This window comes from Lissotriton vulgaris, chromosome 3_2 (genome assembly GCF_964263255.1).
Source record: "Lissotriton vulgaris chromosome 3_2, aLisVul1.2, whole genome shotgun sequence".
NCBI classification, from domain to species: domain Eukaryota; kingdom Metazoa; phylum Chordata; class Amphibia; order Caudata; family Salamandridae; genus Lissotriton; species Lissotriton vulgaris.
The window spans coordinates 179,689,591-179,712,933 of NC_141690.1; the positions used below are offsets into that span (position 1 = coordinate 179,689,591).

At 46.7% G+C, this 23,343-nt stretch overlaps 1 protein-coding gene across 2 annotated transcripts in view; it reads right to left on the minus strand.

Moving 5' to 3' along the window:
• The window catches only part of HTT (huntingtin), a 2,178,328-nt gene that overhangs the window by 309,094 nt on the left and 1,845,891 nt on the right, over positions 1-23,343 (minus strand). For both annotated transcript variants that reach the window (XM_086964158.1, XM_086964157.1), the window contains 2 exons: positions 14,162-14,301; positions 12,013-12,095 (listed from right to left, as the gene is read on the minus strand). In XM_086964158.1, the coding sequence (XP_086820284.1) occupies positions 12,013-12,095; positions 14,162-14,301 (223 nt within the window). The remainder of the gene's footprint in view (positions 1-12,012; positions 12,096-14,161; positions 14,302-23,343) is intronic.

A 23,343-nucleotide genomic window follows, 5' to 3' on the forward strand; every position in this document is an offset into this window, starting at 1 on the left:
CACCATACTCCTGAGGCGGAAGCCGGGGTTTAACTCGCCAAATAACAGATCACTTGTTATTTTATTCTTTTAATGCACTGCACTTTACACTAGCACAGCGCTTTTTAAAAAATTGAATCGCTACCACTGCTTTATTGTGTATTTGTGTTCTTTGTAAATCCCCTTGAAAACTTCCCCAGGAAACCAAATTGAGCCGCTTTCACTGTACCTTATACCTCTAAGGCACGAAGCCATCCTCTAGGCTCACTGTCACACTAACAAGCCCCTCGAGGCAAGGAATCCACGGCCGCCATCTTCAATCGTGCCTGGACAGCGCTCTAGTGGCTGGGCGATTTGGGCCCAACCCACTATAAAAGAGCCAATCACTGAAATTCCTGCAGATTGATTGCACCATACTCCTGAGGCGGATGCCGGGGGTTTAACTCGCCAAATAACAGATCACTTATTATTTTATTCTTTTAATGCACTGCACTTTACACTAGCACAGCGCTTTTTAAAAAATTGAATCGCTACCACTGCTTTATTGTGTATTTGGGTTCTTTGTAAATCCCCTTGAAAACTTCCCCAGGAAACCAAATTGAGCCGCTTTCACTGTACCTTATACCTCTAAGGCACGAAGCCATCCTCTAGGCTCACGGTCACACTAACAAGCCCCTCGAGGCAAGGAATCCACGGCCGCCATCTTCAATCGGGGCCTGGACAGCGCTCTAGTGGCTGGGCGATTTGGGCCCAACCCACTATAAAATGGAGCCTCCTTCCCGTCCGCGCAGCGGGCGGGCGCAGCGGGCGCGCCGAAGGCGCGCCAGAGGCAAGCCCGTCTGGGCCCGTCCGGGCCAGGCCGGGCACAGGGCCATCCACTATGCCCGTTTCTCATAGTCACCGGATCAAACACTCACGCGACTATCTGTTACAATTCAGCACGCCAGCCTCATCCCCGATACCCAACCACTCATCTACGCCCCAAGATGAGTCCTTCGGGTTAACCATCCACCAGTCACCTACTGGTATTAGCTTGGCTCTGTTGAACTGTAGATCAGCCCCCAAGCATGCACTTGAAATTAAAATTCTGATTCAAGACCGAAACATTGATATTCTTTTCCTAACGGAAACATGGCTAACGTCTCATTCTGAAGCCGACATTGTCAACATGCTTCCCCAAGACCACCTCATTCAATATCAGAATAGAATGAAGGGAAAAGGAGGTGGACTTGCGATTATCTATAGAAACCTCTTCACTTGCAGGATACAAGCAGGAGGAATTGAGGATTGCGAAAGCACCCACTTCTCAATTCAATTAAATCCCAACAATTCCCTTTCAGGTATTCTTATATACCGACCTCCTAGTAGCCTAGGAAACTTTGTGAGCTCATTATTAGAGACCTCTATTTCAGCCTGCACCTCGGCCCCAAATTTTATCCTGCTCGGAGATTTAAACTTGCACTTTGAGGACAGCAAAGATAAAATTGCCGCAAACTTAATTTCCGAACTAAAAGTACTGGATCTTCATTTAATCAACTCAGAGGCAACCCATAGCAAGGGACATCTTTTAGACCCCCTTTCCACTAATCTGCCAAAAATTGACGTTCAATCCTCACTTCCCCTTCCCTGGTCAGATCATTTTCTCATCCCATTCATCTGGCAAACTCCCTTAAAAACCTCTCACATACCTATCCCCAAAGAACACGACAGAATATGGTCTAGACTCTCATTTGAGCACTGGACCCAGGAGCTAACACGCTCCGCTCCTCTGGCAGACCCAGACCCTGCGACAGCAGACAACAACTTTACTAGCTGGCTTACCTCTTCCCTGGATATAATCGCCCCTAAGAGAGACGTAAAGAAAAAAAGCAAGAAATTCAAATCTCCATGGTATTCACAAGAACTTAGGAACCTAAGGAAAATTTGCAAAATCCACAAGAGGAAATGGAGGAAAAACTGGGATCCTCTCATCAAGGCAGAATATAAAACAGCAATGAGGTCCTATAAAGTAGCGCGTAAAGCAGCCCAATCCTCTTTTTTTGAAAAGAAAATTAAAGAAGCATCTAATTCAACCCGTGAGACTTATACAATAGTCAAAGAGCTCCTTATAAAACCTAATCCCCCTCCCAACCATCAACCCACGGTCGCTAGATGCAACCAAATAGCAGGTTTTTTTCAAAACAAAATCACCAATATCCTGCAATCACTCCCACCCAAAACGGATTACAGTCCCCTGGTGGCATCTACATCCCCCACCACCAGTCCAACACTGGATAGCTTTAATCTGATGTCCAATGAGGACTTTTTAAAAGCCCTCTCAGACCTAAAAAGTGGCTCCCCCAACGATCCCGCCCCCATCCGTATTCTTAAACAAATCGGACCCACTATCGCTTACCTGGCCACTAACCTTATTAACGCCTCCCTTAGCCAAGGTGTAGTCCCCCCCAATTGGAAACATGCAATTGTTAAGGCACTACAGAAGAAACCAGGCCACGACCCCTCAGATCTGTCCAACCTTCGCCCAATTTCTCTTTTACCAGGCCTGAGCAAGATTGCAGAGAGGGCAGTCAATCAGCAAGTGTCTACCTTCCTCGAATCTAACAATCTCCTTCGCCCCTCGCAGACAGGCTTCCGTCCAGGGCAGGGGACCGAGACTGCTCTTCTGAAAGTGGTCGAGGAGACCAGATGCATCTTGGATTCAGGGGGATCGGTTCTACTGATCCTCCTGGATCTAAGCGCTGCATTTGACACGGTTGACCACGAGATTTTAATCCAGCGATTATCCGGGCTGGGAGTGAGGGGCACGGCACTCCGTTGGCTCTCATCTTTCTTAGAAAACCGCACCTTTCAGGTTTGCGAAGGGAACATACGATCTGACATCCTTCCCCTCCAGTGTGGGGTTCCCCAGGGCTCGTCATTGAGCCCTACACTTTTTAACACCTACATGGCCCCCCTGGAGGATGTGGTCACCCCTTTTGGGATAAAAGCCGTCACATATGCTGACGACACCCAAATGGTTGTTTCATTTTCGCTTGAAGAAGACAAACTGAAAAACCTCCATGACTGCCTAGAAGGCATTCATGGTTGGATGTCCAACTCAAGGCTGAAGCTAAATGGCTCAAAGACCGAGCTTATGCTGCTGGGACATCAAGTACCATCCCTTCCCCCTACCATGTGGCCACCATGCCTAGGACCCATCCCAGAACTCAAAACTGAGATTAAAAGTCTGGGCTTTTGGATGGAACAGAACCTCTCCATGATAACACAGGCAAAAAAAACAGCCGGTACATGTGTGGGTCTACTACGGTCAACCAGAAAAATTCTCCCTCTACTCCCAGCACCATCCCAAAAAACGCTCATTCAAGGTCTAATACTGTCAACATTAGACTACTGCAACGCCCTTTTCCTGGCAGCCCCGGAAGCTACGGTTAATGTTCTGCAGAGAACACAAAATGCCGCAGCAAGGATTCTCACCGGGACCTCTCGCAGAGAATCAGCCAAACCTGCCCTTAAAGCACTACATTGGCTGCCGATCCGTGAAAGGGTCAAATTTAAAGCTCTATGCTCCACTCACAAGGCCCTGCAAAATCTAGGACCCCCAATGCTTAAAACCATGCTCTCCTTATACAAACCCAATAGATCCCTACGATCAGCCCAAGGCAACTTGGCCACGGTACATCGAACTAAAAAAGCCCGGACTGGAGGACGTCGATTTTCGGTCATGGCCGCTACCATCTGGAATACTCTGCCAATCCAACTTCGTTCCGAGCCGAATCATATGAAATTCCGGAAACTTCTCAAGACTTACCTTTTCCCTCAATAGCCTACCTCCTTATTCCCCCACTTTCACCCTCAGTTGTTTCTTGCAATCTCAGCGCTGGGACGCTTCCGGGCAGCCATGCGCTATATAAAACCCAAATTCATTCATTCAAATTCATCCATTCCGCTACGTCTTTCATTCCTTCCTGGAGGCTGGCTCTAGCGGTGGCGGGGTCGTTGGTGAGGGAGAGGTTCAGCTGGGTGTCGTCAGCGTAAGAGATGATGTTTAGGTTGTGTTGGCTTGTGGTGGTTGCGAGGGGGCTCATGTAGACGTTGAAGAGGGTGGGGCTGAGTGAGGAGCCTTGGGGTACGCCGCAGAAAATCTTGGTGGCCTCTGAGCGGAAAGGAGGGAGGCAGACTCTCTGAGTTCTGTCCGAGAGGAAGGAGGTGATCCATTCAAGGGCCTTTCCTTGGATCCCGGCACGGTGGAGGCGGTTTGTTAGGGTGCTGTGGCAGTCTGTGTCGAATGCGGCCGATAGGTCGAGGAGGATAAGGGCAGCAGTTTCTCCGTTGTCGAGCAGGGACCTGATGTCGTCGGTGGCGGCGATGAGGGCGGTCTCGGTGCTGTGGTTTGCTCGGAATCCGGACTGCGACGGGTCGAGTGAGACGTTTGTCTTGAGGAAGGCGGTTAGCCGTTTGTTGACGGTCTTCTCGATAATTTTAGCGGGGAAAGGGAGGAGCGAGATGGGACGGAAGTTCTTGAGGTCCGTGGGGTCCGCAGTGGGTTTCTTCAGGAGGGCGCTGATCTCCGCATGCTTCCAGCTCTCCGGAAAGGTGGCGGATGCAAAGGAGTTGTTAATGATGTTCCGGAGTTGGGGTGCGATGATGGAGGCGGCTTTGTTAAAGATGTTGTGTGGACAGGGGTCGGATGGGGAGCCGGAGTGGATGGTGTTCATCACGTGGGTGGTGTCTTCAGTGCTGACGGGGGTCCAGGCGCAGAGGGTGGTGGTGGGAGGTGTAGGTTTGGTGGTTGGGTGCATGGTCTGGGCGCCGAAGCTGTAGTGTATGTTGGCGATCTTGTGGTGGAAGAACAAGGCGAGTGTGTTGCAGAGGTCTTGCGAGGGCGTGATGTCGTTGTTGCTGGCGCTGGGGTTGGAGAGCTCTTTAACGATGCTGAAGAGTTCCTTGCTGTTGTGGGTGTTGTTGTCTAGTCGTGTTTTGAATGCTGTCCTTTTGGTGGTGCGGATCAGCTGGTGGTGTCTGCGGATGGCGTTCTTGGGGGCTTTCATGTTCTCTGGTGACTGGTCGTGGCGCCAGGCTTTCTCGAGGGTACGGCAGGATTTCTTGGAGTCTGTGAAGTCGTTGTTGAACCACGAGGCTTTCTTGTTGCCGGGTCTGCTGGGAGGATTCTTCAGTGGTGCGAGGGCACCGGCGCAGTTGGTGATCCACTGTGTGAGGTTGCGGGCTGCTTCGTTGGAGTCTGTAGTGTTGGTGGGAGGGTTTTGGCTCAGGGAAGGGGTGAGCTGGTCGCTGGTGATCTTGCTCCAGCATCTTCGGGGAGCTTGTTGCAGGTGGTGGAGGGTCGTGGTTTTCATGAAGTTGAAGTGGGCGCAGCTGTGGTCTGTCCAGTGTAGTCCGGTGGAGTGGCTGAAGGAGATGTGGTTGCTGGAGGAGAAGACGGAGTCAAGCGTGTGTCCGGCTTAGTGAGTGGGGTTGTTCACCAGTTGCTTTAGTCCGAGGTTGGGGAGGTTGTCCAGCAGGGTGGTGGTGTTGTTGTCATTGTTGTTTTCCAGATGGAAGTTGAGGTCCCCTAGAAGGATGTAGTCTGAGGATGTGAGGGCAAGCGGACTGATGAAGTCGGCGATGGCTTCGCTGAATTGTGTGCGTGGTCCTGGGGGTCTGTAGATGAGAGTACCTCTGAGGGTGTTCTTGGGGTCGGTGTGTATCTGGAAGTGAAGGTGCTCGGCGGCGGTGAGGGTGTCGTCGGAGTTGGTCGTGATGCAGATGGTGTTTCTGTGGACGATGGCGATGCCTCCTCCGGTTTGGTTGACGCGGTCCCTCCGTGTGATCTTGTAGCCATCCGGGATGGCTATGGCGATGTCGGGGGCTGAGGAGGCGTTCATCCAGGTTTCTGTGAGGAAGGCGACGTCCGGCGCTGTTGTGTCGAGGAGGTTCCAGAGTTGGACGGCGTGCATGTGGACGGAGAGGGTGTTGAGCAGGATACACTTGAGGTGGTTGTTGCTGGTGTTTGGTCTGGCGGGTGTGGTGCAGGTCCGGGGGCAGGTGAATTTGCAGGCTTGGCAGTTGAAGGATCTGTGGGTGCGTTTCGGGGTGGCTCGGTGGCAAGCGGGAGTCCAGCCGGTGTTGAGTGCGTGGAGAGTGGCTGCGTCATAACTCTGATGGGTGGGCTGGCATCGTCGAGGGCCAGGGGTCCTGGCACTGGGCGCGGTACAGGCGCAGATGGGCTTGCCTTTGGCACGCCCGCTGCGCGCATCCGCTGTGCGGCCTCCATATGAGGGGGGGAGGGAGGAGAAGCTGGGAGGCGGGAGCGGGCGGCCAATGGGTAGCGAGGTGGCGGGGCCGCATGATATGCGAGCGCCGGGAAACAAGTGGCACAGAAGGCAAGAGGGGGCGGGGGAAGAGAGACAGGCACAGCGGGCACAGAAAATGAACCAAGGGTCACAGTAAACAACAAGGGGCACAGTAATAGTAGATTAGGGGGCAAAACACGGAGGCAAAAACACGGAGAAAACAGTCACCAGGGAAGCGGTCAGCACATAGTTGACCAGTCTGCAGGGAGGCAGCAGACGACATGGGGCAGCAGCAGAGGCACACAGAGGGTCTGCGCGGTGGCAGAGGGAGCGACCTGCCTGGTCACAGGGTCAAGGGTCGTTCCGAATATCCCTTTGGAAAAATCATCTATTAAAAGAAAAGCAGCCTTGGAAGGAGATTTAAAAAACATGGTTTGTATTATCAATTATCCCTTACAGCCTGAATTCCGACAACTAGTATTCACACACCAATGTCAGGGTGAAAACAAATCAGTTTATTCCTCCTGAATCACACAATCCCGAGGATCCAGGCTCAGAGGCATCTGTTGGCCAGGATGGATTTCCTCTCGCCCCTGAGAGTGCCTCAGAGATGAATCCTCTAACTTTGAGGGTGGGCCAGAAAGAATACCGCAAATATCAACCCTAAACAGTAAAGTGAAACTAAAAGAGAAATACACAGATATTTCAGAAAGTAAACAAAAAGAAGGGAGAGATGGAGTGATCTGCTAATCCCCATGTGCTCTATAGGCTCACCAGCGAAGGAAAAGGGTACTGTGCCCCTGTTGAACTGAGTGTCAAGCAATAACCAGCTGAGTCTTAAGTGGATACCGGAAGTATTTCCACAATGACATCTTGTTGCAGGGGTCAGCATTAACATTTGCCTGTTTTATGCATTTCTTTGTCATTTTGTGTATCTAGAATGGGTCTGAGTTCTAGAGATAAAGCTTACTTTGAACCAGAAAGTACCATGAACATATTCCTTAACCTTGTGCTGAAGTAAATCTTCAAAATGAGAGGAATGTCTGGAACAGATCTGAACTGCAGAGAATAGACATTTTGCACAGCATAGTATTCACCAACCATCTGTTTTCATATTGTTCTACTCTGTAAGATGGTTGCTAGTGCTTACCCCACTGGAGTGAAGAAATAAGGAGTGGGATAGAGAAGCCACGGCTTGACAGGAGATGTTCCTGCTGTAACAGGCGACTGATGTCTCACTGAGCCTTTAATTCACTTTCTAGACTGATAAGGCTCCTACTGCTGCTGTTAGTAGTATCACTGCAGCTACTGAGGGGTTTGATCCCTCTGCTGTGAATAGTGGTAATTGCGGTTGTACTAATGCTTGCAATACTCATTTCTTTTTCCTAAGCTCACCTCCTTCAGGGTCTCCAACTCCGAATTTATGAATTGTAGGTCTTAAACTGCATGAGTGCAACTGCAACTTCATGCACTGCTGCTGACTTTAGCCCTGGTAAATCTGCACCAGGATGAACACCTCAAGGTCAAGCCATGGCAACAGCAACAAGTTGCCGAATATGATGAACCAGCAGCAGCACGGATGACTTGGCTTGATACCATCATGCCTTCCTGAAGGACCTCTTTAAAATCATCTACTTCTTCTCTGCAATATGACAGAATCCATCAAGTAACCCTTGTACCTTCTAAGCAATGCTGTGGCACTAGCAGCTTTCATGGCTGTTGCAGAAGTTCCACGGACCTAATAGCCAATAGCATCCATCTGCTTATTTTCCTTGTCAGGAAGTACAGTAGATGTTGGAGAAGTAAGGTGATATTTCCTTGCTGACGAAACAATAACAGAGCTCGATTCAGGAATTGCAGATCGAAAAACACAGATTTTGATCCTGAGGCTTGTATTTCTTCTGCAGCGTGGCTGGTGCAGATCTAATTGAAGCTAGGGTTAAGAATAGTTCCACTGCAGGCTCTAAAAAAACCTGGGACCAGAGGAAGAGGCCAATGTGAAGCAGCGTGCTGAGTCTAAAAAATAAATGATGTAGTTGTTTGCACATTTGGGATTGGAATAATCAGTTTGTTTGCACCTCTCACCAGTATCTCATTAACATGGCAATGTCATCTATCTGGATGAGTCTTGAATGAGAAGACTCAGACTGTGTAGGAGAGTAATCCCTGTTGAACAACCAAGATGAGTGGGTCTGAGATTTTGAAGGAGAATGGTATGTTGACAAGACGAAATAGGCTTTACAACAAGGTTTTTTACCACGTTGTGCCTTCACCACGCATTTTTTACTACATATGTTTTTACGACATATAAGCCTTTACAACGCCTGCCTTTACCATGCAATTAAGCGTTTATATAAACAATGCCTGGAAAAGGCATTCGTTGAAAAAGCATATGCAATCTAAAAAATGCGGGGTAAAAAATGCATGGTAAAGGCATAGGAAGTATTTACCCACATTGTTCCGTCATACAGCTGTTGACCAGGAACTTCGTCGGGACCTGGATGGGCTGAATGATACCTAGGCCTCCTAGATTGCTTATCCGATGTTTGGGATCTGTACATGGAATGCAAAGATTGCCTCTGGCGTTGGGAGGCTAGTAAAGGCGTTGGGAGGCAATGCCACTGTCTGGCCAGCCAACTGAGAGTTGACAAATTGAGAACCCTCTGTTGGAGGTGGTGGCTCTGCAGCAACCAGAATTGGAGAAACTGCTGCTGTTGAATAATGCTGGGTAGTTGCTATGTTGGATGACAAACTCCAGGCAAGCAAAGTATGGTGCGATGAAGACTTCACCCTGGAGTATTTAGAGTCTGATGTACCTAGGAGTCCTCTCCTTTTTAGTTTAAGATCAGATTCTGTGGAAAGGGGCAGAGATCTAATTGATGTTGTTCCTTTTGAAGTTGGAGCTGGAGTAGGCTTCCATTTTGAAGTGTTTCAAAACTGACATTCTAGGATCACAACATCAAAAGGGGTCCAAGCATCGAACCTGCTCTCAGTGGCTAGCATATTGAACCCTACTCATCCTGGATGTCACAGATTTCAACTTTGATTGAAAGCATTGTGTATTCCCAGACTCTTTTGAGGCCACGCTGTAAGCCCAACTAGCAGTGGTGTTTGGCTGCAAGACCTTGCATTAATCAGCCATGTAGCATACCTATCCTGAGCAGCCCATGCAGGGTCTGACCATTTGTAGAGAAAGGCTCTTTGTGTTTTGTTGGTTGTTTTTTGTGTTTTATGTTTCAATTGGAGGGGTGTTTTTGTGTTATTTTAACTGTTTTACAACTGGTGCAACTTTTGCTGGTGGAACTGGCAGAGGTATTTCACTATCTGCTCCCCTTCTAGTCACTAGTTTTGCTACCCTCACCATATGTGCACCTTTCACTCCATACAAAGAGTGCACACAGTTGCAGATTGATCCCCTCCTATGGACTATATCTTCTGGCAGGCTTGGTAATGTCGTGCCCTCCTTTACCTCCACTCGTGCGCTCCCTCTGCCACCTGGTGTACTTTTTCTCAATAAGTGAAACCCCCAAAAATATATTGACACTAAAACAAAATATTATCTGGGAATACCCAACACTGAGGTATTGGCCATTAGGAAGCCATAAAACTCCTTGGGCCTTCCCAAAAAGGATAAACGCCCTCACCCACCGATGTGGCATTAGCATGCCATCAAGCCCTTTCTCATAGGGAGGTATGCAAGATGGGCTCCCTCTAGAGCTCTCTATTAGGAGATAATGAGGAATATGCCTCTTGTTGGTAAGGCAAATTTTAAATTAAAATGCATATGGTATTATAGAGCACTGGAAATTATATTGATGCTTCCCCTTTACATCAATAAAAGCTATGCATTTCATAGTCCGTTCAGTGCAGAACCTCAATGACATGCCAACAGGATTCTGCTGCCTTCCTTTTGTGCCCCTTATTCGACCAGGACATTCCTCAGGAAAAGTCCCCAACTATCTTTACCCTCCCTTCTAAAGTAGGTCCCTAGGTATGTGAATCTAGAAGGGACAGATGTTGTTACAGCTTGCCTGTGTGGTAAACCAATTGGTCATATGATCAAAGGTAGCTCAAAATGGAGCCACCTGGCTGCAACTGGTGTCAGCTGCAGGCTGCCAAATTGTGGGTATTCCATACATTCAAGTGACTCTGGTCCACCACTTACAAATGAGACTCTCTCTTCCATTGGTGGACCAGGTGGAGAACCCAGTTCTGTCTCTGGTGAAGGATTTAGCCCACTGGCATTTTGCAAATATAAACACAGCCCTTCATCAGAGTACTGAAAAGGGAGAACATTGCAGTGTCCTCATCATCATCAGGGTCATATAACACATTTAGTTTGCCCTGGACAGAACTGGGGTCGTAGAGGGCACCTATCCTTTGATCGTACTGGCATTGAAGGAAAGGCAGAGACTGTTGGTCTGGTTACACAACTACTGGTTATATCTTTCTAAGTACAGCACAAACCTAGAGTGGGCCGACTTAGGTTGAAGTAAGAAACTGGTATTGTAATTGGTTCTGGTACAAGCACCAATGGAGCAGGCATTGCAGCTGGCATAGAAGGAACTGTAGTTGATCCTGGGCCAGAATGGAAGTCTGGGCCAGGTTTAGTACGTGCCAAGGAATGGGTTCTGATGGGACTGTCGGGGAAAGGGCCCACCAGCAGAGATCCAATTGGAGAGCTTGAAGTCATACCAGAGGAAGCCAGATACTGTCTGAAAAATTTGCAGCATGGCTTCCTTGAAGTCAGCTATTCAGAGCATGCGAGGACCAGCTCTGTGTCAGAAGACTCTGGGACCGGCTCGGTGACTGAAGACTCCATACCTTCTTGTGATGACCTTGCAAGTTCTTACATATTTGAGTAGGTGGGAGGGGATAAGTCCTGCTAGGTTTTCTTGGGCATGTGGCATGTTTTCAGGAGACTTTGAGCAGGAACTAAACTTTGGGTGGGACTGGCCTCACGATAGCTACCGAGAACAGTCCAGCAACAGGGACTGGACCCCTGTTTTAAGCTTTGACTCCCGCTCCCGGTTTGTCTTTGGGTGCATGAGCATACACTTTTTGTACAACTATGAATTGTGGCCGGAGCTCATACGCACACAACACGTTGTAGGGTCTATCACCAACATCTGTTTCCTGCAGTCACTTCATATCTTGAATACTGTTGTTTTGATGGGAGACATCTTCCCTGGCACACTTTGTCTGTGACAAAATTTAGAGTCGTCGGAAAATTGTCAATATTGGGAGCAGAGCTAGGGATGCGTGCCGAGGGCACATAAAAAAATGAGTAGTCCTGGTCCTGGATAAGACACCTATTAAGATCTTCTGCTACTTGTGCAACACAATCACTTTGATATTTGAAGTTTATCAGATCTATAAACATCTGCAGAAAGAACTACCCATTAGAATATATAGTGAAATAATCCAAATCTCTATAAAACCCTAAAGGTTCACAGTGCTGACAAATAAAGAATGACATAATTACCAAAAATACACTTGTGCGGAATCTACATAGCCTGGGCTTGTGTTTGGCTGTTAAAGAGTTCACAACTCAGGACAATCCACATTGAAGACTAGAACCAAAACAATCATAATTAGTGGTGGCTATGCAGTGGATAGGAATGGAAAAACAAGATAACAAAGAACAACAAGTCCACCAGATCTTCCTCTCCACTCTATAAAGATCTGCTGAAATGTATAAGCCTCTGAGAAAAAGAATGCAAACATATTTATATTAACACACCTGTCCTAGTTTGTAGCTCATGTCCCCAATTTCTCTCTCAGTGTTGATCTGTAGCAGAAGTTTCTCATGACTGATGAGAGCACCTAGAATGCAATGAGAATTCAACGTAAAACAATAAAGAGACCATACTTTGTTTCACAATGTTGTTCATTCAGTATAATCACCAAGCAAGAGTATACTTGTAAATCAGTATTTTACCAAAAGCACATTTCAATGAAAAACTGGGAAGAGTGAAACCTTTGCATCAGTACCTCCGAACTATGTCCATGTTGGCTCTCGACTCTGTGTAGTACCTTTTCTGGTAGGAAAAGAAAGGACAGATGAAGAACTGGTGCACTCTGATCCTCTTCACACCTACCATATGCTTTGAAAAGGAGGAATACTTGAACACGACCTCTCACACTTACTTTACTTCTTATGTTTTTGGAAGACTAATCCAAGGTGTATTGCCATTCCTTGGGTTCTGTTGATCTAGCCAGTTCTAAAGTGTGGAATGGAAGCAATGCAATCTTTCTTTAGTCAGAGAAAAAACTCTAAATCCCGAATGGCCTTATGGTGCACTGGAAATATTAGTTGAAAGCATGGAAGTTGTGATCAGAATCCAACCAAGACATTCAACGCCTACTGTGATCCAGCACAGACACCAGGGGCCGTATCATACAAAGTGACCCAGGGGTGCAACGCGCATGTGCACCCACCTTGTGTGCCCCGGGGGCACTCTGGTATTACAGAAGAGGCAGCTTATGTAATACGGATAGCACTGGTGCACATGTAGCTTCAGCGCTATCTTAATAGGGCATTCACTTATTTGTATGGGGATGTGGCTCCATGCGAATGAGAGAATCTCTCTACCTCTTAGCCCACACTGTATTATCGAAATGAGCGCAAAGGCAAAGTAGCTGTCAGGAGGAGCACTAAAAGTGAGCCACAAAAAGGTGTCAGTGCGTCCCCTGATGGGTGTGGGGATCCTATGGACCCCTCAGACATCCCTTTGCAGGAGGGTTCAGACACTCACTACATCCGCTTGTAAGGGAATCTCTAATCCTTCTTAAAAGTGCAGCGGGTTGCTGCCTATACAGTTAAACACAGAGTGGCTTTGAAGCAGCAAGCTCTGTGTATTTCACTTTAACCCCTTGCATGCTCATGACGAGCTGAGCTCGTCATGAGCTACAGTGCTCCGGTGCTCATGACGAGCTGAGCTCGTCATGGCCTTTAGGACGCTCGCACGCTGAGCTAATTGTCCTGCTGTGCTGAGCGTTCTAAAGAAACGGGTGCGGCCGTGACGAGCTGAGCTCGTCATGAGCACAGGAGCACAGGAGCACTGAAGCTCATGACGAGCTGAGCTCCACGTGAGCATGGGAGCGCTGCGCGCGCCCCTCCCTCCCCCCAGCACAGCAGGGGAATGTACCCAGCAGGGAAGGGGTTAATGTGGTGCCCCATGGTAGCACAAGTTTGCAGCTGCCCTGAGGGATGCACATTCTTCATAACAGGGCGCATCCTCCCTGTTTGTGCACAGTGCACCTATTTAAAGGCATGCCGTGCACAAACAGGTAAAGGGCACCCTATCTGTAGTAGGGCCCCAGCTGTTCATAAAGTATTCAAGCACTGAAAACTGAAATGTTTGGGGGATTTTGGATTCAAATGTCTGTGAAACAAAAATTTGAAATTGACACCAGTGGCACAGCATTGTGGACAACACAAGTCATGTAAAGTGGAAGCCAAGCTCTGCTGTATCACACCGGAGTACACTTCCAAAGATGAGCAAAGTAAAGGAGAACTTTTTTATTTGAAGTAGGACTACTAGCAAAGAATGTCCCTTTCCAAGTTCTAGTCATTTTGTTTAGAAAAACAGTTTTTGGGCCTGACTACAACAGTGCTATTCAGAAGCAGGATTTGGATACAAATTAGCCAACATCAGGGTAACTAAGTATTTATCTTCACATGCCTTAAGCTGTGGAAGCCTTTTGTGATGAACACATTTTGTAAGCAAGAAATACAAAAGTGGCAAACAAAACACTTATCAATGGAAAGTAGTATCAATATATTTTCATTGGGTGAAACACCAAAAAGTATAGTTGATGGATGGTCCGGTGAGACTTATGTTTCCTTGTTCAAATGACTATAACATGAGGCCATAAAACAAAAGTACCTGTTGTGGCAGCAGACAAAGAAGGAACAGGGTCCCAAGCCTGGTATAAATGGTGTGTTGCAATATTGTCTCTCTTTGATACCATAGCTTGAATTTCTTGTTCCACAATTCCTCTGACAACACTTAACTTCCGGCCGAACCTACAATTCCAGAACACATTCTCATTACAATTACAACAGTTTTTATTATTTTGTATTACAAATTCCAAAATAAAACAAACTTCAACTTTCCTTCAAGGACAACCACAGTCATGGTTGACCATTACTGTATACTTGGTAACTGTCTTCCTACTCTAGATATCCCAATACCTCTCTGGCATTCCATTAAGTGTTGTAACAAGAGTCACAAGAAAGAGGTAGAAATTAGATCTCAAAGTAATTCTTCAGTAACATAATTTGTAAAAATACATCACACAAGGCGAGTGAACAAAAGTTTGCATTCATATCTTCAAAGACCTTACTTGACTTGTACAGACAGCCAGATAAGTATTAATAAGAGATATCCGCTGAGTTATTCACATACTAGGTGAGAACATGTGTGCCCACCGTGGTCTCCCCACAAAACGAGTAAGAACTGCGGACCCCGGTGGAGAGGTGGGGCCTGAGAGCGGATAAGCAGTATCCCAGTAGACCATGCCTCAGCCCCGGAGCCTGGTGCCTGTGTAGTGGTGTGGGACAACGTCCAGCTGGGGTCCATCTTGTGGCCTGGGCTGGCAAGTGGCCAGGCTTCGTGGGGCTTTGGATGAGGGGGTGGTCCTGGCTGATTTGGGGAGGCCGTTGCACCCCCCTGCGTGTAGCGGCCCTGCCGTAGTGATCATCAGAATATTAGGCTGTGTGCCACTGCTACTCATGAACATTGGATAACTCTGTGACGACCTAGAGTTCCTGGAGGGGAATGGTTCACCCCAAAGTGCAGATGGTGGGTACGATGGGGGCGGGGTCAAGGCCTCAAAGATTTTCATGAGCAGTTGCATAGAGTGCCAGGCAGGCGCCGGGCTCTCCAACTAGACCGATAGTGGTGAGATCATTAAACGTCCATAACCTAAATCATATCCTGCAGGTGGCGCAAGCCCACGGACCCTGGCAAATAGGTGAGTCTACAGTCAACATCTATCCAGACTATACAATTTGGAAACATTCCACCAAGTAAAGAGACATCTCTGCACTAAGAACCTTTAATATGTCTTATTCTTTCCTGCAAAACTGTGGGTGTGCGCAGAAGGGGGAGAGACTTTTTCCACCCAGCTGGGGATGCCTGGGGGAGGCTGGAGCGGAAGGGGGAGGCTGGAGCAGAAGGGGGAGGCTGGAGCAGAAGGGAGAGGCTGGAGGGGAAGGGGAAGCCTCTACCCGACCAATGTGAGCAGCCTCCAGAGAAAGTGTGGCGGTGGCAGAATTTGAGGCAGAGAAGATGCGGGGGCCCAACGACAACTCCAAAAAGATCCCAGGCAGATATAGAAAGGGCTAAAGTAGCGGCGGAGAATCAACAGCATCGATCTTGGGGGTCAGGTAATAAATAGGAGAGTCTGATGAAAGACTCAGAAAAGAATGCTAGTGACTCTAGAGGCTCGAGAGTGGGATCAGAGGAGATTGACAGACTGGCGGGCATACCACTGCTAGCAGACACAATCATCTGAAGTTAGCGGCGGTTTGAGGTGGCAAGTGAGGAATGATGAGCGACCTCTGCGGGGGAACACTTGTAGAATACCTCACCATGGTAAATACAACCCGTTTGTGCACGCATGCTATTCACCAGGCTCAAGAGAGGTGGGCATACAGACTTGCCAATCGCCCTCCCCCCGCCTCCCCCTCAAAAGGTGACCTGAAGACTGGTTAATAATATAGATTGTCAGGCTGCAGTGAGTGGTCAGTGGAATGAGGTCAACCTGACTCTTGAGAGCGTAGCTGGTGGAAGTGCCACATTCCCTACTGTTGATTGGGGGTCAGTTCAGTTCCCTGACTCATCACAGGGAACTGGACTGATTGATGAAATCAGTGGAAAGGTCAAGATGAGATATACGATTGGCGTCCTTTCTGGACACCATGAGACTGGTGGACCTGTGGGCAGAGGAACACCTGGGGATCCAAAAGAATACCTGCAATTCTAATCACATAGGTCTATGTCTTGGCTGGACTATTTCCTGATGCCACAACACCAATTGGGTTGCTTCGGGCACACCAATATACTTGCACAGGGCACAGCAGACCACTCACCGCTGACTGCACTCTTACAGACAAATATCCAGAGATCACCGGGGAGTTGAAGTTGGACCTCTGGGACTTAACTGCATGGCAAACTAGGAAGATGGAGGTGGAGACCACGACCCAGTACTTTAAAGAAAATTCAGGGACCGTGGACCCAGAGGTCACAGTTTGGAAAGCTTGCAAAACCGTCCTGAGGGGCTGTCTCATGTTCCACATCTCTGGTAAACATAAAGAGAGAGATAAAGAGATTGCAGAACTTCATGACTGGCTCAGTGGGAGGCTGATTACGTGCCCAACCCCCACCCCCCGGATGTAGCAGGTAAGACTGAGGCGGGAGAGAGGAGCTGCGTCACTTGCATCACCAGGAAGCAGGGCGATATACAGGGAAAAGCAGGATAAACAGTATGAAGTAGGAAGTAAGGTGGAGGGAATGCTAATGTGGCTTGCCAGGAGGACTGAAGGTGGATTGCTGAGGTTGAATCAGGAACAAGGGAGGTGACCATGGGTGCCATAGTCAAGTCAAGTCAGAGAATTTATATAGCGCACTACATACCCAGAGGGTCTCAAGGCGCTTAGAAAGGGGAGGAGGATTACTTGTCAAATATCCACGTTTTAAGTTGCTTTCTGAATGCTAGGTGGTTCTGGGTAAGGCGAAGGTAAGCGGGGAGTGAGTTCCATGTTTTAGCAGCCAGGTAAGAGAAGGATCTGCCTCCCATGGTGGTCTTGTTGATGCGAGGTACCGTGGCGAGGGCTTGGCTGGAAGAACGTAGTTGGCAGGAGGGGGTGTAGAAGGAAAGTCGTGAGTTGAGGCATTCTGGTCCGATGTCGTAGAGTGATTTGTGTGCGTGGGTTAGCAGTCGGAAAGTGATCCTCTTCTCGACGGGTAGCCAATGGAGGTCTTTAAGGTGACCAGAGATGTGTTCGTTGCGTGGGATGTCTAATATGATCCTGGCTGAGGCGTTTTGGATTCGTTGGAGTTTCTTCTGGAGTTTAGTGGTGGTGCCTGCGTAGAGGGTGTTTCCGTAGTCTAGTCGGCTCGTGACCAGAGCATGGGTGACTGTTTTCCTTGTTTCGGTGGGGATCCAGCGAAATGTTTTTCTGAGCATGCGAAGAATGTTGAAGCAGGAAGAGGATACGGCGCTGACTTGTCTGTTCATTGAGAGTGAAGAATCCAGGATGACGCCTAGGTTCCGTGCATGGTCTGTCGGGATGGGTGCTTTTCCGAGGGCTTCCGGCCACCAGGAGTCGTCCCATGCAGAGGGGGAAGTACCTAAGATGAGGACTTCTGTTTTGTCTGAGTTAAGTTTCAGACGGCTTTGTTTCATCCATTCGGCAACTTCTTTCATTCCTTCGTGTAGGTTAGTTTTGGCGGTGTTGGGGTCTTTGGTGAGTGATAGGATCAGTTGGGTGTCATCCGCGTAGGAGATGATGTTGAGGTTGTGTTGGCGTGCGATGGCCGCGAGGGGGCTCATGTATACGTTGAAGAGGGTGGGACTGAGTGAGGATCCTTGTGGTACGCCACAGATGACTTCAGTGGCCTCGGACTTGAATGGTGGAAGGCGGACTCTCTGTGTTCTTCCGGTGAGGAAGGAGGTGATCCATTCAAGTGCTTTTCCTTGTATTCCGATGTTTCTGAGGCGCTGTAGAAGGGTGCTGTGGCAGACTGTGTCGAATGCTGCAGAGAGGTCGAGGAGGATGAGGGCTACTGTGTCTCCATTGTCCAGTAGAGTTCGAATGTCGTCTGTTGCTGCGATGAGGGCGGTCTCAGTGCTGTGTTTTGCTCGGAGGCCGGATTGTGAGGAGTCGAGGGATTTGTTGGCTTCGAGGAAGGCGGCGAGCTGGTTGTTGACAGCTTTCTCGATGACTTTGGCCGGGAATGGAAGGAGCGAGATGGGGCGGTAATTTTTGAGTTCGGTGGGGTCCGCTGTGGGTTTTTTCAGAAGGGCGGTGAGTTCAGCGTGTTTCCAGTCTTCCGGGAAGGTGGCGGAGTTGAAGGAGCAGTTGATGACGTCTCGGAGGTGCGGTGCTATGACGGAGTCTGCTTTGTTGAAGATGTGGTGAGGACATGGGTCTGTGGGGGATCCTGAGTGGATGGAATTCATCAGGCGGATTGTGTCCTCAGTGGAGATTGGGTTCCAGTCGTTAAGGGTGTTCACGGGGGGAGAATGTTCAGCAAATGGTAGGGTGGGTTGGTTTCCGGGTTGGTTGTCGAAGCTGTAGAGAGCCTGTACGAGGCTGAGGAGGGTGGCTCACCCGCGGACCCTTGAGGACTTTGTGGGCGAGGAACCAGCTCCTACACTACAGGGAGCTTTGAGTGAATTTCTCAATGCAGAATTATTTGAGAGGGAATTAGCCGAGGCTATAAGACAAAACAAAAGTAGCAATTCCACAGGACCATATGGCTTTACCCCAGAACTGTTCAAATATGCAAAACCACACATACCGTGCCCAAAATTCTGGCTAAAGTCCTTGCTAACCACCTCCTACAGGTAATCGACACACTGGTGGCCCAGGATTGGTCGGCCTTTATGACCTACAAGCATGGGTGGGCTGCTTGGCACAGTGTGACCGGATTACTGAGCCAACGCTGCTTCTTCTTTCTCTAGAAGCCAAGGAAGTACTTGACTTCCTTAAATGGCTGTATCTGATGGCTATCCTAAACAGAATGAGGATAGGTAGGAGGCTTATCTCTTCTGTGGGCTTACTATATAAAGACCAAGTGGCTAGAATCAAAGTGAACAGAGTCTTCTCCAGAGAGTTCTCCCTGGGCAGAGGCACCAGGCATTGGTGCGAGCTCTCCCCTCTACAATTCGAGCTGGGGATTAAACCTCTGCCGTGCTGGCTGCGTATGGATACACTACTCTGGAACGCTGCTTGGCACCATTCCCTGACATAGCAGCCCAAGGGGTCTATATACTTGGAAATATTTATTACAAAGGCTCACGACCTATTTCTGGTAGAAAACCTGGAGAAAATCCTTTACTCATATAAAAGTGAGGTGGAAAGATGTAAAAGTCTTCCCCTATCATAATGGGTAGAGCAGCACTTTACAAAATGATCTATCTCTCAAAGTTTCTGTATGTCCTACAAAATACACCGTTCTCAATAACCATAAAGTTCTCCCGGACGGTGGCAGAGGCCACAAGGGGGTTCTTTTGGGGGAGGCGTGACTCCGAGAATAGCCTAAACATCTCTTAAGAGGAAACCGCTGAACGGTTGTATAGCCCCCCCCCCAACCTATGTTTGTATAACTGGGATACTAAATTGCAGACAATCAATGAGTGGGCCTTCTTATCTCAGTAGGAACGTTTGGTGATGCCGAACAAAAGAGCAATGCACACAGAAGGATATGTCTGGCATTTGTAAGATAAAAAGGGTTTACCTCAGCTGCCTACGGCAGTAGTGATGGAGTCTTGGCACAAAACTACTAAAGCCCTGGGATGAGAGGGGTAGGCTTACGTTAGAAACCACACTATCGGCATCTGACCAGCTGAGGGGGCTACTGTCTATTGATGGCCACGCTAAATGGGATATGAACTGTCATCAAAGATGTAAACTGCATGGTATAGGGTAGAACCTTAAATATGTTCCTGAGTCTTTCATTATCCTAATGTTGCTATAAAAAGGCTTGTCTGGGTAGAAAAAGCAAATGTTCCCTTTTCCTGGTTGTTAAATGACAGATAGGACTAGTTAACAGAGAATCTAAGTTTCAATAAGAAGGACCAAAAGTGAAGGTAAGAGCAATATGGTCCAGATCTACTTGAGGAAGAGGAATCCAAAGTAAGATACAATAGCCTTTTCTTTTTTATTACTTTACAGTCCCCCAGAATCCAAGGAGAAGAATTATAATGATCTGGACAGGGCATGCTGACGAGGTGATACAATTTTTAAAGAAGTAAAAATATCACTCAGTCATACTTCAATACAGGCTGGAAAACACATTTTTGTATAAGCCTTTGTAACACAAAATCATGGTACACAAGTAATAAGGAAGTCCACTGAGCTCATGTAAAAAAAAAATTCCCACAGCCGGTTAAGCAAATAAGAACCGCTGACAACTAAAAGAAAGTAGGAACAGAATTGATACATCTCTGACCAGATATATAAAAATTAAGTTAATATAATAATGTAAATCTAAATTATAGGTGATGAGGTAAGACCACCCAAAAGCAGTAATTAAATAAAATGTGCTTTATGTTTCAGTACAATCTATATAACTGAAGCCCTACCAGGAGCCCAATACTAAAAGCTAATAGCTAGCCTGAGCTGCAACCTGATGTTATAATAGTGAGTATCTCCTTCCATGAACTGCATAATTTTCAGTTCACTAAGAGGGTAGGTTAATGACTTGGAGCCCACAAAGTAACAAATAATAGAAGATACAACATATCCAATCCTTATGTATATGTACAACATTCCTTTTTGTAAAAATGGGATTTTGGCTAAATATAATTTTTAAACTGTACAAACAAGCAAAACAGTGAAACATGATAAACATGTTCTAGCTCGAATATAGAATGAAATGAGAAAGGAATGTATAAAGTTACTATGATGATGATGATGAATAAGGGGATAGAGGTTTTGCAAGAGAGGTATGTTTCCATAACAAAATACAAAAACTCATTTTCTAATTCTAATTCTCTTTGTATAGATTGTTTGTAATATAAAGATAGTATTGTCCTGAAGAAGGTGATCAACACTCTCACCGAAACACCGCGTCAACAATTCCTTGATTTTTCTTATGATTTTAATAGAAATGTAATGTCATGTTTTAATAAATTGAAAATTGTTTTTATGAGTTGTAAATGAACAAACAAACCAGTATTTCTTTGTGTACAAAATAAAAATAAAAATATATTTTTTTTAACAAACATATAATGCAAAACCTCTTTAGTTTTATTTTCTTCTGTATACTATTGATGTGTGTTCTCATTTTGGTCTAAATTCCAGTATTTCTAAGTTTGGAAACTGCATTGCCCATACTGATGCAAGTTTGGTAAATTTGTTATTTTGTAGTGTGGGGCTCCACTTTAACTACACTCACTAGCTACCGTAAAACACGTCTTGACAGAGGGTCTTTGTTAACTAGTCCTATCTGTCATTTAACAACCAGGAAAAGGGAACTTTTGCTTTTTGTTGATCACAAACCCAATCCCTTTTTCGTAATTAAGGGTATTTCCCCCCAAAATTTTTTGGCATTGTTTGGGTAGAAATACATTCTTATTAGAAGAGCCAACCCCAACCATTGTGATACTTTTAAAATCCGGAGTTTGTGTTTCCCCAGACCATATGCACTAAAATATACTACTGGTATCGATAATGTGATTCCTACACCTGGTAATCCTCATTGTCATTGAACAACTCCTAAAGACTCATTTACGCAGGTATGATTCATTGTCTCTGAATAATGTGTGTGTGATGTAAGTATGCTCTGACATCCTACACTGATAAGAGTAGTGCTATAACAAATTAACTATACATGAGTGAAGGGCTTTAGAGAGATGAGGGTGGCAGTGAGGGTATCTGTCGAGAAGGGTATACCAGGCGCCACCAGCCGGCCTAGGTGCCGAACCCTGTCCTGCTTCTGCAACAGAAGATCTTCCTGAAGTGGCAGCCTGATTGGAGGACAGATGATCCTGCCCAGGAGTTCTAGGTACCACACTCTCCTTGCTTAATCCTGTCATACTAGGATGACTAGTGTCCAGTAAATCATTATTATTTTTATTTTGAGAACTCTGGCAAGAGAAGTAGCGCAGGAATGCATACAGGAGTACTGAGCTCCACTCTAGGTGGAATCTGTCTCGGAGAAAGAGCAGTCTTGCGAACTCCAACATGCAAAAATGCTAACACTGTCACCCCTGTTAGCTCTGGATGGGGTAAGGAGAGAGGTCAACTTCTGACCCAGTTGTGGTCCTGCAGAAACGACTGCAGGTTTTTTGCAGTCTCCTCCAAAATCTGGCAAAATCTGACAGGTCTCCCTTGTGCTGTACCCTAGACACTGGTTAGTGTTCATCTACTAGGCATGAGAATCTACTTGGTTGGAAAAAATACTGTAAGTCCAACATCACCCCCTCTATATTTGTGGTAAGGTGTATTTTCTCTAATGCCTGATCGTCCACATCAAAACTCTGTTTGTGAACTGCACGTGGGAGATTCCGGGCAAAGTTCAACGCGACACAACCAATGATGTCTGCCCACTGAGACAGTACATCCACCCACACTTAAATGATAAACAAACAAAAAATGTGTGGTGAAAAGGAAGGCACCTCACGGGCGAACAACCCTCGGGGGACTTGGCAGATGTTACCAATTCTATGCCCCTTTCTCATCATCAGTTCCATTCCTAGTGCAAAGAAATAGGTGCTGAACAAGAACAACAAGAATAAAGACAATCTACTCAAAACGATTTGCAGAGATGCTTAGCTCACTAGAATCAGAGTCAATGTAACAAAGCCATTTAAACTGATTAGGAAGTAGCTGTTGCAGATCTCTGCAAAGGAAAATCTTCTGAGCAGTTCTTAGGTCAGAGTGACCATAAGGGTTTCCTCACAGGGCTTAATTTATTTACAGTGCGTCAGGATGCAGTATATATAATGGTTTGGTTTCAACAGTTAGTTTTCACTATAAAATCATGCAATGACCAAGAACCAATTAGTCTTCCTCACTTTTTTGTCTTGTATATGTAACATTTTAAAGCACTCTTCACACTGAAGGTGAACACATTTCTTCTGGGTGTTAAGAAGGTTGTAGAAAAAATCTAGGTAGGAATAGAATTACACTTATTCAGAAATCAACTTGAAAAGTAGAGGTATAATTGGTTATTAACACTACCTAGATCCTATGATGAATTTATGAGTTATGACAGCAAATGCCTTTAACGTCATACATACAAACTTGCACATTGGTAATCTCACCTCTGCAAAAAATCTATATTAAAAAAACCAATCATGATGGTTAACAAATGGTTTGTACAAAAAAGGG